Source organism: Acomys minous (assembly GCF_964271855.1).
Source record: "Acomys minous genome assembly, chromosome: 7".
NCBI classification, from domain to species: Eukaryota; Metazoa; Chordata; class Mammalia; order Rodentia; family Muridae; genus Acomys; species Acomys minous.
Genome location: NC_140488.1, coordinates 44321527 through 44336981, shown reverse-complemented (window position 1 = coordinate 44336981; position 15455 = coordinate 44321527). Strand labels below are relative to the sequence as shown.

General features: G+C 41.3%; 1 protein-coding gene across 3 annotated transcripts in view; it reads left to right on the top strand.

The window, feature by feature from the left end:
* MID2 (midline 2) overlaps positions 1 to 14553 on the top strand; it is a 113431-nt gene extending 98878 nt beyond the window's left edge. For all 3 annotated transcript variants that reach the window (XM_084790270.1, XM_084790269.1, XM_084790271.1), the window contains exons 8-10: positions 4542 to 4703; positions 8534 to 8741; positions 9094 to 14553. In XM_084790270.1, coding sequence (XP_084646396.1) covers positions 4542 to 4703; positions 8534 to 8741; positions 9094 to 9496 — 773 coding nt within the window. In that variant the 3' untranslated portion in view covers positions 9497 to 14553. The remainder of the gene's footprint in view (positions 1 to 4541; positions 4704 to 8533; positions 8742 to 9093) is intronic.
* The last annotated feature ends 902 nt before the right edge of the window (positions 14554 to 15455 follow it).

Here is a 15455-nt window from a genome sequence, read left to right as displayed (position 1 = left end):
GCTTATTGTTCCAGTGCCTAAAGTCTATAATGGCATAACTAAGGTATGGCAGTAGGAGTATCAAGCTGATAGCTCACATGTTGAACTGCAAACAGGAAGCCAAGAGAGTAAACTTATGAATGGCATATGGCTTTAAAAAAAAAAAGAATTATTTATCTATTATGTATACAGTGTTTGCCTGCATGTACACCTGATCGCCAGAAGAGGGCAGCAGATCTCATTATATATGGTTATAAGCCACCATGTGGTTGCTGGCATTTGAACTCAGGACCTCTGGAAGAGCAAGATAGTACTCTTAACCTCTGAGCCATCTCTCCAGCCCTGCACATGGTTTTTAAAAGCCCAAGGGACATACTTCTTCCAGCAAGGCCACACCTCCTAAACCTCTCCGAACAGTGCAACCAAATGTTCAAACATCTGAGCCTATGAGGACATTCTCATTCAACCCACCACATATACATATATACATAGTCCACATAGGTTCATATCTTATATATAAATATAAAAACATACATAACATTTGCAATTGCTTATTAGTATCCATGTAGGATTAGTTATATGACCTCCTGATGATACCAGAATCTGTAAGTGCTCAGATCACTAGATAAAATGGTGTATTATTTGCATGCAACCTATAGCCATCTTCCTGTATATATTAAATCATTTCTAGAAGCTGAGTGTGGTGGCTCACACCTTTAATCCCAGCACTCGGAAGACAGAGGCAGGTGGATCTCAGAGTTTGCAGCCAACCTAGTCTACAAATTATAAGTCCAGGACAGCTAGGGCTGTTACACAGAGAAATCCTGTCTCAAAAAAAAAAACCTCCAAAATAAATATTTTCTAGATACTGGCCTTACAAAAAATATTGTACATACTGCCTAATAAAATATAAATTCTGTAAATAGTTATTATATTGTTGGTGTTGAAGGATCATTAATTTGAGGATAGCCTAGTTTATATAGGGAATTTCAGGTCAGCATGTCTCAAATATTTAAATCTGGGGCTGGGGAGATGGCTCAGTAATTAAACGTACTAGCTGTTTTTAACTCAGGACCAGCACTCACATGGCAGCTCACAACTATCTGCAACTCTACTTCCAGGGTGTTTGACGCCCCTGTGAGTACTATATAAACTTGTTGTGCATGTATACATGTAGGCAAAACCCCCATTAAAAAAATAAATCTTTTTGGGGGCTGGAGAGATGGCTCAGTGGTTAAGAGTGCCCCCCTGCTCTTCCAAAGGTCCTGAGTTCAATTCCCAGCAACCACATGGTGGCTCATAACCATCTGTAATGTGATATGGCGCCCTCTTCTGGCTTGCAGGAGTACATGCAAGCAGAGCACTGTATTCATAATAATAATAATAATAAATAAATCTTTTAAAAAATAAATAAATCTTTTTGTTTGTTAGTTAGTTTGTTTGTTTTTCGAGACAGAGTTTCTCTGTGTCAGCCTTGGCTGTCCTGGACTCATTTTGTAGACCAGGCTGGCCTCGAACTCACAGCGATTCACCTTCCTCTGTCTCCCAAGTACTGGGATTAAAGGCGTGCGCCACCACCACCCGGCTTCCAATAAATCTTTTTTAAAAACACCTTAAAAATCTGTAGTTGATTGAATCCTTGAATGCAGAATCCACAGATAAAGATAGTTAACTGTACATATTTTAGATGTCATACACATCATGCATACACACACACACAATCTCTCTAACCCCAAAAAGGGAATCTACAATAGATCAAAGAAATCACTGTACCAAAGTCCAACTTGTTAAACCAACGAATTTTTATTGGAGTAACTCATCAGCGTATGGGTAAAAGGTTACTTGAAAAAGCTGGGATAGCTCAAAAAAGCAACTGTATCACCCCAAATTTCACCCCAACATGGGCCATGGCTTAGGAAAGTTGCAATCCTGGAGCTGTCAGCACAGCTTGCAGGCAGCTCCTCAATGGTCTCTTCTCTACACCTTGGCTGGTCCAAGTCTCTTCCCCCAGCATTTGTTTACTCTTTTTATGAATCTGGGAAGGGGCCTTAGAGAATCTTCGAAGTTCCATTTTTCCTAGACATGTGATGTTTGCTTTATCTCCTGTGTCTCATGAGCCTCCGGATCTCTCCTGGAGGGGGAAGTTTGACTTAGGAGGAAACCGCCAGACAACATGCAGCCATCTCAAGACCACACAATTCTAATTCATCTCCACGCGTTCTTTCTTGCCTTCTCTCATTCCATATGTGTGTTCTTTTCCGCATGGTAAGACTCTTGGATCTCAGCAGCATCGATAAGTAGTTGCTCGACCCTGATATATGTCTAAACTATTTTCGGAATTGATTTGATGAGGGGTTGAAGCTGTTTAAGTGTTCTTCCGTGCTACTACATCCTCATCCCCCAGGCACATCAATTTCATAGTACATCTTTTTGTTCCTCTTTTTGGTTTGTGTTTGAGGTTCTGAGATAGCCTTGGCTGAGCCTAGAAGTTGCTCTGTAGCCGAGGCTGACCTTGAACTCATGATCCTGCTCCTCTACCTCTAAGGTGCTGGGATTACAGGTGTACACCACCATGCCCACTATTTTTTTCCCCCGAGACAGGGTTTCTCTGTGTAGCCTTGCCTTTCCTAGACAGGATTTGTAGATCAGGCTGGCCTCAAATTCACAGAGATCCACTTGCCTCTACCTCCTGAGTGCTGGGATTAAAGGCATGTGCCACCACGGCTGGCCACATTGCCCAATTTATGTCTTATTTTCTACTTCTAATTTAAGCCTTTCTACCTACTTCAAGTTAATTATAAATCTGTTGATCAGACCCCCTTGTAAAATACTCATAACACAACTTTTAATCTCACTAAATCCTTTATTAGAGCTTTATAAAATGACTTAAATTAACCATCATTTTCCTTGTCCTTTTTTCCCATCTTCAAGTAGGATTGTATGTAAAAGTGTTAAACCAACTGGGCATGGTGGTGCATGTCTTTAATCCCAGCACTTGGTAGGCAGGCAGGCAATATGAGTTCCAGGGCAGCCTGGTCTACAGAGTGAGTCCAGGACAACCAGGACTACAGGAGAAACCTTGTCTCAAAAAACAAAACAAAACAAAACAAAAAAAGTTAAACCAACTGCGAAACATACCAGAAGAGAGAAGACAAAAAAAAACAACAACAACAACAATAACAACTGCCCAACAGAATAGTGTATCAGTATTCATTTTACCGAAAGCTAGCTAAATGCTTGTTTTTTTATGTTGTTGGTTTTTTGTTTGTTTGTTTGTTTGTTTTGCTTTTTCGAGACAAGGTCTCTCTCTGTAGCCTTGGCTGTCCTGGACTCAGTTTATAGACCAGGCTCACAGAGATCTGTCTGCCTCTGCTTCCCTGAGTGCTGGGCAAATAGTTGCTTTTAATTACATTAATTAATTAATTACATTGCATTAATTAAATACACACATTTTAATTACATATATTCCTTCCCATTTAACTCAATATTTGTAATTTCAAGATTCTTTTCTTTTTTTCTTTCTTTTTCTTTTTTCTTTTCCTTTCTTTTCTTTCTTTTTTTTGGTTTTACCAGACAGGGTTTCTCTGTCCTGGACTCGCTTTGTAAACCAGGCTGGCCTTGAACTCACAGCGATCGGCCTGCCTCTGCCTCCCAAGTACTGGGATTAAAAGCGTGCGCCACCATGCCTGGCTCAAGATTATTTTCAAAAGCAAAAGCATTCTTGAGATCCTTTTCCCTGCTTGGGAATAAAAATAAATCTCTTGGATAATAATATAATTCTGGACCACATGACCCCCGAAGAATATGGGAATGGAACCAGGGATAGGTAAAAAACCTGACCTATCATAGAAAGTAGAGTCTGTCCTATTTTCCTTGTCATGCCATCTTCACTTCCTTTGGAGTCCAGCAAATTTGGAAAGTAGGGGTGAAGATGAGATAGAAAACCAGAGTCCTATATCTCTAAGCGTCTCACTATCTTACAGAGACAAAGGCATATGGCATTTACCCACACGCACACAGATCACTGGCATAGGATAGAAAGATCAGAGGCTTCTGCTTTGAGTACCATCTATGGCCATGGGCAAGCCACTTTCTTGTCAACTGTTTTCATCTTTACCTTGCAAAATGAAGTAAATTCATGTCTAGGTGTCCTTTCTGCTCTGAGCTTTCATGATAGTGAGCTCCGTACAGGAAATTTTTCATCTGGACAAGGCCAGACTCAGTTCACACAGAAACAGATTTGAGTGGTAAAGATCCAGAGAGTCCATAACCGAGAATTCTACCATTTGGAAGAGTGACCATTCTTGTGTTCTGTGGCAGAAAAATGATATAACCTAGCTTTGGTCAGTGCTTGCTAGATGCTAGAAGCCTGGCACAAGTCTAAATGTGTAGAAAAAATAATGAATGGATTCATAAATGTTGGTTCATCTCATTATATATTTCAAGGCTCAAATGAAAACAAATGAATTCACCTGGGTGGGTTATAATTGATTTTCAGTGTGTTTTTTTACCCTGGCTTTTGTACCTGTTGGTTGATGCCTTTGTCTTTCCCCACCTCACAGGCCTGTATAATTCAGTGGATAGCTGGATGATTGTGCCCAACATTAAGCAGAACCATTACACAGTGCATGGACTCCAGAGTGGGACCCGCTACATCTTTATTGTGAAAGCCATAAATCAAGCAGGCAGCCGGAACAGCGAACCCACCAGACTCAAGACAAACAGTAAGTCCTGGTGATTCCAGGAGGAAAGACCCATTTTTCTCTCTGTGCCCGGGAGGACAAGGAACCTGAGTAGGCTCCCATGGTTGTGTGTGAAAGCAGTGGCACTGAGTAGAGGAGCTTTTGTTGTAGTTTGTGCTTTGTGTATGGGACTTGTTGGTACCCATCGATGTTTGTGGACTAAGAGATGTATAGAATAGTGTGGGGCTTGGAAAGAGGTTAGGAAAAGGTTTTTCTCTTCCTTCCACCCCTGTCTTTCCACACTTGGGAGAAAACGGATTTAAAGAGTATGGTGTATATGCTGGGCGTGGTGGCGCACGCCTTTAATCCCAGCACTCAGGAAGCAGAGGCAGGTGGATCTCTGTGAGTTCGAGGCCAGCCTAGTCTACAAAGCGAGTCCAGGACAGCCAAGGCTACACAGAGAAACCCTGTCTTGAAAAACCAACCAACCAACCAAACAAACAAACAAAGAGTATGATGTGTGATGATCTAGCAAAGCTTTACCACAGAGATGCCATATCTGTTAGGAATGCTCTGGATCACAACTGACAGTTTATTAATGATTGCCAAGTAGCTCAACTGGATAGTGTTGTTTGTTTGTTTGTTCGTTTGGTTTTTTAACTGCCTTTCATATATAGCAAGACATTTGAAGGCACCCTGTCTATGGCTAGTATAGCAGCTCTGATATTTCATAAAAGGTTTGAGCTCCTTCTTTGTGCTTTGTGTCATCCACAAGGCCACAAGATGGCCAGTGTAACCTCTGCTGTCCTGTTTACCTTCACAGAGGATGAAGAAGGAAAACAGTGGTATTCCTTTAATTGAGAAAACAAGAGCTTAACTGGAAATTTCTTCCAATCTGTTTGACTTCAGCTTCCTTCTTATTTGTTATCCCTAGAAGCAAGGGAGGCTAGGAGACAGACAGGGGCAGGAGGGAGGGGTAATGGACGCTGTATCACAAAGGCATATTATATACTAAAGCTCTTGCCATACCCAGCATCTAAATATGTGGAGAAGAGCCTTGAGCTCATTGGCACAGGAGACAACCTCCTGAACAGAACACCAAAGACAGCTCAGGCTCTGAGATCAACAATTAATAAATGGGACCTCATGAAACTGAAAAACTTCTGTAAGGCAAAGGACACTGTCAACAGAACAAAGCGGCAGCCTACAGACTGGGAAAAGATCTTCACCAACCCTACATCCAACAAAGGGCTATTATCCAAAATATATCAAGAACTCAAGAAATTAAACACCTCCAAACCAAGTAACCCATTTAAGAAATGGGGCTCACCGGGCGGTGGTGGGACATACTTTTAATCCCAGAACTGAGGAGGCTGAGACAGGTCGATCTCTGTGAGTTCGAGGCCAGCCTGGTCTACAAAGCGCATACGGACAGCCAAGGCTACACAGAGAAACCCGATCTTGAAGAAAAAACAAACAAACAAAAAACAGAAACAAAGCAAAACAAAACAAAAAGAAATGGAGCTCAGAATTAAAGAGAGAATTCTCAACAGAGGAATATCAAACGACTGAGAAACACTTAAAGACATGTTCCTTAGTCATGGAAATGCAAGTCAAAACGACTCTTGAGATTCCATCTTACACCTATCAGAATGGCTAAGATCAAAAACTCAAGTGACAGCACATGCTGGTGAAGATATGGAGAAAGGGGAACACTCCTCCATTGCTGGTGGGAGTGCAAACTTGTACAACTATTTTGGAAATCAATCTGGCACTTTCTCAGAAAATTGGGAATAGTGTTACCTCAAGACCCAGCTATTCCATTCCTTGGCATATACCCGAAAGATGCTGCACCATACAACAAGGACATTTGCTCAACTATGTTCATAGCAGCTTTATTCATAATACCTAGAATCTGGAAACAACCCAGATGTCCCTCAATTAAATAATGGATAAAGAAACTGTGGTACATTTACACAACGGAATACTGCTCATCTATCAAAAACAAGGAAATCTTGGACTTTCCAGGCAAGTGGATGGAACTAGAAATGATCATCTTGAGTGAGGTAACCCAGACTCAGAAAGACAGGCGTAGTATACACTCACTTATAAGCAGATATTAGCCCAACATAGTTGTCCTCTGAGAGACTCCACCCAGCCTGGGATCGGGACAGATACTGAGACTTGAAGCTGGACTCTTGGTCAAGAGCTGCAAATTGCTCTCCGCCTAATTGCCACCATCATGGACATGAGCCATGTGTAGCCCATCAAGCTGACTAGGGTAACCAAGGTGCTGAGCAGGACCCATTCGCAGGGACAGTGCATGCAGATGCCTGTGGAGTTTATGGATGACACCAGCTGCTCTATCAGCCGAAAAGCAAAGGTCCCCTTTGAAAGCATGATGTGCTCACTCCATTGGAGTCAGAAAGAGAGGCTCAGAGGTTGCGCTGACCCTGCTGCTGGGTCCTGAATATCCACCACTTAACCCATGGGATGACCTACAACTGTTAAATAAAGTGTTTGTATTATTATTTTAAAAGAAGAGCTGAAAGTTGTATAGAAGAGATGGGAGATGTAAAGACCGGGGTGGGGGTGTCAGAAGCTCCACAAGGAGACCATCAAAGCTGGTGGATCTGGACCCAGGGGTGCCTGCACAAACTGATGCACCAACCACAGACATTGCAAGCAGAGAAACTAGATCCCAGGTCCAGATATAGCCAATGGACAGCTCATTCTCCACATGGAGAAGTAGAGGGGAGAGTTGGGGGGCTGCCTCTGACATGAACTCTGGTGCCTGTGATTTGATCACTGCACCGTAGTGGAGAGGCCCTGTGGGAACACCAAGAAAAGGGATGCAGGCTATCCAGATGAGACCTGATAGGCTGTGGTCAGACAGTGGGGGAGGAAGGTCAGAGGTCTAGGGGAGGGGAATATGGTGGAAGAGGGAGGGTGGTTAGGAACAGGAAAATAAGAGCAAGGGGATTATAATTGACATGCAATATAAATAAATTATAATAAAAATATTGAAACAAAAAATCTAATAATAATAATAATGATAAAAAGAAAACAGGAGCTTAACTGGAAATTTCTTCCAATCTGTTTGACTTCAGCTTCCTTCTTATTTGTTATTCCTAGCAGTAAGGGAGGCTGGGAAGCAGAAGCAGAGGTAGAGGCAGAGAGCTGGGGAGTGGATGTTGTATCACAAAGGCATATTATATACTAAAGCTCTTGCCATACCCAGCATCTGGGCCCTGCCATAGTGTTTTTGTCATGGGCTTATAAGGGTCTGTATAGTGAAGCACGTGTTATCTTTCATCACTGATGATGGAACAGGTACTCTTAACAAAGTTGCTTAATTATATGTGCACGCCAATGTCAAGAATGCAAACATTTCCTATTGCTGAGTTCTCAGGGGTTTTTTGGTGTGTGTGTGTGTGTGTGTGTGTGTGTGTGTGTGTGTGTGTGTGTGTGAGCAATTGCCTCCCTGACACAGTAACTTTCCTACCTCAAACATTGCAACACTCCTTAAAAATCTGGCCAAATTCCAACCCACTCATTGAAATAAATGAAAGGACCAAACATATCTGAGGATGGGAGACTTCGAGTGATCCCTTTTAATTTCATAATATATGATGGGAGCACTTTACAATGTCCTATGTGATTGGAATAGGACTTCTATTCTTACTTAATTGCAAACTGTGACATCTTGTCTGCTTCCTTAATACAGTCCAAACTGCAGTCGACCCATACTTACCCAAGGATCCTCGTCACATTGTGGCTCCTGTGCTAATGATGGTCTTGGAGGGGAAGGACACAGCTCTTAAGTGTTTCATCATATTTCATATTTACCCCCTTTCTTTTACCCTTTTCAGGCCAACCCTTTAAACTAGATCCCAAAATGACACACAAGAAGTTGAAGATTTCCAATGATGGATTGCAAATGGAGAAGGATGAGAGCTCTCTGAAGAAAAGCCACACCCCAGAGAGATTTAGTGGCACTGGGTGTTATGGGGCAGCAGGGAATATATTCATCGACAGTGGCTGCCACTACTGGGAGGTGGTCATGGGGTCTTCAACATGGTGAGTGGGTACTTTTCTTCCCTTCTCTCATCTTCTCTGCTGTTAGGTCCTTAGGAGATTCAAGTCTACTAAGTCAAGGTTAAGAGATATTTGGTAAGAATTAGTTCTAGAAAAATTTGTCAGCTTTTAAAAGATAAAATCCTGGAAAATATACTGGGCTAGGAGATGGGAAGTGCTGTATCACTCTTTAAAGTGCTGGCTTCACGAGCTTTGATGATATTAGCATCATGTATTATGCCAATGCAAGTGCTTTAAGGAGGAAGCACAGAGGGAGCCACTCATAGATACGAAGCAATGTCTAGCGCAACCCGTATCATTCACACGCGCTTTCCTGTCTTCTCCACTGTTTCAGGTATGCAATTGGCATTGCCTACAAATCAGCTCCAAAGAATGAGTGGATTGGCAAGAATGCCTCTTCCTGGGTCTTCTCGCGATGCAATAGTAACTTCGTGGTGAGACATAACAACAAGGAAATGCTGGTGGATGTGCCCCCACAGTTGAAGCGTCTAGGTGTCCTCTTGGATTATGACAACAACATGCTGTCTTTCTATGACCCCGCTAACTCTCTCCACCTTCATACTTTTGATGTGACCTTCATCCTTCCAGTTTGTCCAACATTTACAATCTGGAACAAATCCCTAATGATCTTGTCTGGCTTGCCTGCCCCAGATTTTATTGATTACCCTGAGCGGCAGGAATGCAATTGCAGGCCTCAAGAATCCCCTTATGTGTCTGGGATGAAAGCTTGCCACTAAGTGTCAAGAGAGCATGTAAATCATGGGCTCTCCAATCCAGCACTTCTTCCCTTCTTAAGCCTCCACTAGGGTTCCATATATGAGATACAGACTAAAGTCCATTGGAAGCACCCTAAATGACTAGATATTGTAGATTTACGTTTTGTGCATTAAAGCTTATGTTTGAATTCATGTATTGAGTTACTCAGAACAAATTATCTGAATAGTCTCGGTTCATGCCATCAGGGAAGAATTTTAGAGGATATCTCTGTCATCATTGGAGAATTTAAAGTTCCAGTGATTTGGGAGTTTAAGTGATACTGGAAGGAATTAGTCTTTCTAGCAGCGGCTAGTTTGACCAGGTAAAATTTGCACAGTGTCAAATGATCACATATTGTATGTCACTTTTTAATAAACTAACAATCAAGGTGTTATGAGAATATCATACATGTGCATATATAATATATAAAATGACTTAATTCAATTTATGAATAAAGTGACAAATCATTTTATCTAATATGTATATACAATAAACCCTAATTTGCCAATTTAGGCGAGAGATATATTGAAAAGGAAAATAAATTACACTGTCCATTCTTATCCCTTAGTTGAAACATCATAGTCGATGGGCACTTTTCTTTTCTTCCCTTCTAGCCTTTCTTTTCTCCCTCTTGTCATACATACAAACACATGCGATCAAGACACAGAAAGTGAGAAGAGCTCTTGGACCTGGGGACAAGTCTGCACAAGAGATGCAAATGCTACATAGAAAATCGAATCTGGTAGAAGTGCCCTGTGTAGCATAATTTCATTGATGTTACTTAATGTGGGAGATTCATCTAAATTATTAAAAACTGTCACAAGATATTTCAAAGAAATATAGTTTTGCTCTTCTCAAATATAGAGTTACTAGACTAAGGCTTAAAAAGAGTTGCATAATGGAGTTTCCTTAGAACTTGTCTCACGTGACCAGTAAGAATGGAGTGTTACAGGTTCAACACCTATATGCACACAAATGCACCTGTGTTTTCAGAGGGCACACTCCTGAAATGCTGTTTTCCTCGAAAGGTTCAATACTCCTCATTTTTGTGATTTTGTTGATGCTATTCATTAACTTAGCACCCTTTTCATGACAAATAAAAACATAAAACCCATCTTAGTTTTCCTCGGGCTAGTTAAAGGAACTTGAGCCGCACAGTGTGATTTCACAGTTCCGTTGCAGAGGCTGATGAGAAATGCCAGAGAACTAGAGCCTTCTTCCAGGAGCAGTTTACTCCTTGGTAGTTGTAAGTTGATTATACTAGTGTGTAATTATAGTAGTAGCCATTCCCTGGATTGTAATGGAGCCTTGATGCAGTGTCAAATGCTAGCCCGTCCTTCCACCGGCATGGTGGCTTCTTATTTATGAATTTGTTCAGTGAAGTATTAGATGCCGCACTACTGCTGCAAGAGTGCATATAGTACTAAAGTGCTGTCCTTGCTGTCAAATGACTCACTCTTAGACACAAGAGACAACATATCTCTGTAAACCCCACCTAAGAACACTTCTGGATTGTTTGCTTCTCTGCCACAAAAAGCAAGACCAGTGCCAATGCAAAAGGAAGGCTCAGCTTTACATGTCAGGTGGCAAAGTCGGTTTATTTGGCTTTAAAGACTTTATGTACCTTTACAGCTCCTCAGAGAATGAGCAACCTCAGTCAAATTCAACAGTGCTGGTAACTAGCCCGTGGGAAGATAAAGCTCCCAGCCTTGAGATTGAAATGGTCCCAGCGTCTCTGCCATTTAACTAGCAGTGTGGCCTCAGGAAAGCACTTCTCCAAGCCTGTTTCCTCTTCTATAAAATGACCCCCATTTTATAAGGCTGGTACAAAGATTTTAAAATATCATGTGTATCAGTTGCCTAGCATAGCACCTGGCATTCACTATGTGTGCCACCAATTTTTATCTCTTCCGCAATACCATTCATTTATTTTTGTGTCCTTAAGTTTTAGTTCTGGGAACAAAGCTTTATTCCCCAATTCTACTTTTGGCTATAGCCTAGACTATTTTTCTTCATCCTTTCTTCTCTCAATTAACTAGTGATCTCTGAAGCTGGCTTATGTGGCCCTCTCTGACACTCCCTTGGCCGGCTGAGAGCACAGACACCCTGGCAATAATCAAATCATATGGTAGTATTTCTCCGAATGTCATTTTCAGAATGCCATCCTCTGAAGACCCATTTGTAGAACCACCTTTAGTGATTTGCTTCTTAAACAATTGATTCTTGGCCCCTATTCCTGATATACTTACTTAGAATATCTGGGAACATAATGAAACTTACATTTGGGACAAGTTTCTCAGGTTATTCTGATTCATGCAAAAATTTAATGTATAATAATTATTTTCCCTACTAGAGTGGGACTACCTTGCGGGTAAAGACTGGCTTTTATTGTTGTTGTATTTTCAATACCTAGCACAGTGTCTGGAGCAAAGTAGTTGCCTGGCTAATGTTTGTTGAAAGAATGTATGAATGAACAAACGAATAATCAAAATTACTCTGTTTGACTGTGATGTCCATTAGTGGTATTTGTTATTCTTGGGCAAGTCGGTTACTTATTTAGTCTATACTGATATTATTTTGTAAATGCACCAGGGCTTATGCATACAGATGAACATTGTTCCAAATTGGCAGTTATCCTGGAGAATTGTCTTTGGAGCACATGGTACCATTCTCCCAATAACATTTCATGTTTTCATGAACTTCAATGAACTCTATTGTTCTTTGGGGGTAGATGTAAGTTCTCATTATAGGCCGAGTTAAGCCTACTGAATAAATAGACATTAAATAGGGTTTGAGGAAAGCAGTGAAGCTTGATTCTGAAACCCCAACTTCTGAGGCACATAATGAACTGCTGTCCAAGAAACAGCATGGTAGCAAATCACTCAGAGGCCTATGGTGGGTTCCAGATATTTACTTCAGTAACTTAAGACTTTCATAGAATACTGGCAATGGTAGGGACCAGAGGCTACCTCTAGCTAAAGCCAGTTGCACAAATGGAACACGACCATTTAACATCATCAAGAAAGATGATTCCATAAACGTGGTTGTTGTTGCTTTACTTGATCTAACTATTCAGAACTTCTTCTCTTAGAAAATTATTTTCTGTCTGCAATTTATGCTTGTTTCCACTTTTTATATTGTCTTATTGAAGAAAGCACAAAATGAAGCTAAGCTTGTTTTGAGAATACAGAAGAAATTTTAATGCCACATTGACATTCTTGCTACTTGTAAGAGTAACTGCATCTGGCTGTGTTTTTATTATGTAATTTCATTGTGTGTCTTTGGATGCAGTGAAGTTCATATTGCAACAAAATCATGTATACATGCTTTTCAGCTCAAACATTCTAGGTGAATTCTCTCAGCTTCCATGGTTTACATATTTTATATGACTACCTGAATGGATTAATTCATGGATGGGCTTTGGAATAAGCTCAAATGCTGAAACCCCTTTAATCAAGGAATGGAAAACGTGAGGCAGGTAGACATGAATCACTTCCACACTTATTTGTAGCTCCTGAAGCCAATTCCAGCCTCAGAGCCATTGGGCTGTATTTGGCTGTATATTACAAGTTGGCCAGATTACTTGACATCAGGTCAGGCAAAACTGCCTTTTATGGTGTGGTCTGCCAGCTTCATAAATATGCTGTGTTATTGTTATTGGCTAGAATATTTATTAGACTACTGTTGGACTATTTTTTATCAAATGCTTTACCCCAGGCTTGTTTGTACTGGGAGCTCTGGACCAATAGTGTCTCTCCTAGTAACAGAAATATGAGCATCTGTGGATCACACAGTCTCACCCTTCTCTAAAGATCCCAGCCCATCCAAAATGCTATATTATGAATTAAATAAATATATATGTATTCATGAGTTGTTGATTGTCTCTCATTGGAATTTTATTGGGGAAAGACTAAATGTAAGATGGTCATGAGTTGCCAGAATTGGGGAAGTGACTCAGGGAGAGGGGGAGTGTGTGCACCAATAATCATGTAATTGGTAGAGATCTCAGCAACTGAAGATCTAAGGAGGTCTCAAAGTTAGGGCCCAATCATGAAGGCTTTGATTTTAAGAGAAAGATCTAGTCAAAAGAGTTAATAAAATGGAGGTTTATCTAAGGTTCAAGGGAACGTGATTCAGCTAGCTTCAGATATTGTGGCAGAAGGCAAGAATTAAACAACAATTAACCTCCCGTTGTTAGAATTCATTAGCTAAGACCACAACATGATTACAATTAAGTGAGATGACTAACTTACTGTTAAACATCTGGCCTGTAGGAGGAGCCTGTGAGAATTAAAAGGTTCCTCAGGCCTGCATTGGACATACCCTATTCAGAATTGCCATTGTACTGAGACTAAAAGGGTCATGTAACATGGAGTGAGTCAGTCACTAGTAGTAGAGAAATGGCTTGAAGAAAGATGACAGACCAAGGATGATAGCTTAAAAGCAAAGGAATTAATACACAAAGGAGACAAGAACTTGAAACACTGGGGGTTTAATGGCTTATTAGTAGCCTGAATGACTGCTAAATATGAAGCTGTTGTCTACAACTAAGGTTTTGATAAAGTGTGTGTGCATGTGTGTCTGTGTGTGTTGTGATTTTTGGAAAGGCCAACTTCATTTGGTGTGATAGCAGAAAAAGCAAAGGTCCTTCAGTCCCAGAATGTCAGTGAAGTTGTACCACACACAGTTGATCAACATACATGACATGAAAGCTAATGACAGTGACTCAAGGAGGATGAAAGTTAACTTTTTTTTGAGACAAGGTTTCTCTGTGTAGCCTTGGCTGTCCTGGACTTGCTTTGTAGACTGGGCTGGCCTCGAACTCACAGCAATCCACCTGCCTCTGCTTTCCTAGTGCTGGGATTAAAGGCGTGTGCCACAACACCCGGCTGAAAGTTGACTTCTTATAACTGTTGGGCACTGTAATGGAAGTTTTGGTTTCTTTGTAAACTCAGTTATGTAAATATGCTTTTCTTTTAATCCCAAGTGTGTGATTTTAGTTTGGGCTTTTGTTGAAATAAAAATTATTCTGCCTACATTAATTATTCAGTAAATTATTAAGGCAGTAGTTTTCTGTTTGTTTTTTGGTTTTTTGAAACAGGGTTTCTCTGTGTAGCCTTAGCTGTCCAGGACCAACTTTGTAGATCAGCCTGGCCTCGAACTCACAGAGATATGCCCGGTTCTGCATCTGGAGTGCTGGGATTAAAGGCATGCACCAACACCGCCTGGTGGCAGTAGTTTTCTTTAACCAACTAGTTCCCCAATGCCAGACATAGACTATGATTTATTTTTAAGCTGTAGGCACTATGCTGGGCAGAATCTGAGCTACTCTAATCCAAGTGCCTTTAAAACACACATAAAAATCAATCACTTGCCAGTCTGATGACTCCCAGAAGGGCTTCTACTCCATCAGTCTCTTTAACCAGCCATGTGCTCCAGCATCCTCCTGTTCTTTCCCCCAACCCCCTTCCAGGAACTCCCGCCTTCCATCGGTCCTTCTGCCCAGCTGATTGGCCAAACAGTTCTTTATTGACAACTGCTACATTCACCCAAGGCATTCCTCTACAGGCTTTAGTTTGTCCGCAACTGATAATTATCTCCTAAAGGGGCCTGGTATTTGCCAGCTGCTGAAGGCCTTCCTCATTCCACACATAGAGGGGGAGGGGTGCTCTAGGACTCTGAAAAAGAGAAACGGGAGATTCAGGAGAGAGAACGTATGGCACGCGGTGGTGGTGTGTGGCCTATAGCACTTTGGAGAGACCTGAGACACACAGTGTGACAGCTTGGAAGTAGGCAGAAATGTTTCAACACAGCGGCTTGGAGGAGACTGCTTGCTTGCTGCATTTGCTGTTGATGGAGATTGGTATTGCGCCAAAATGAACTCATTGACCCTAAACACCCAGGAGAAGTAAAGGGGTCTGTGCCCCTTCTTCCCATTAA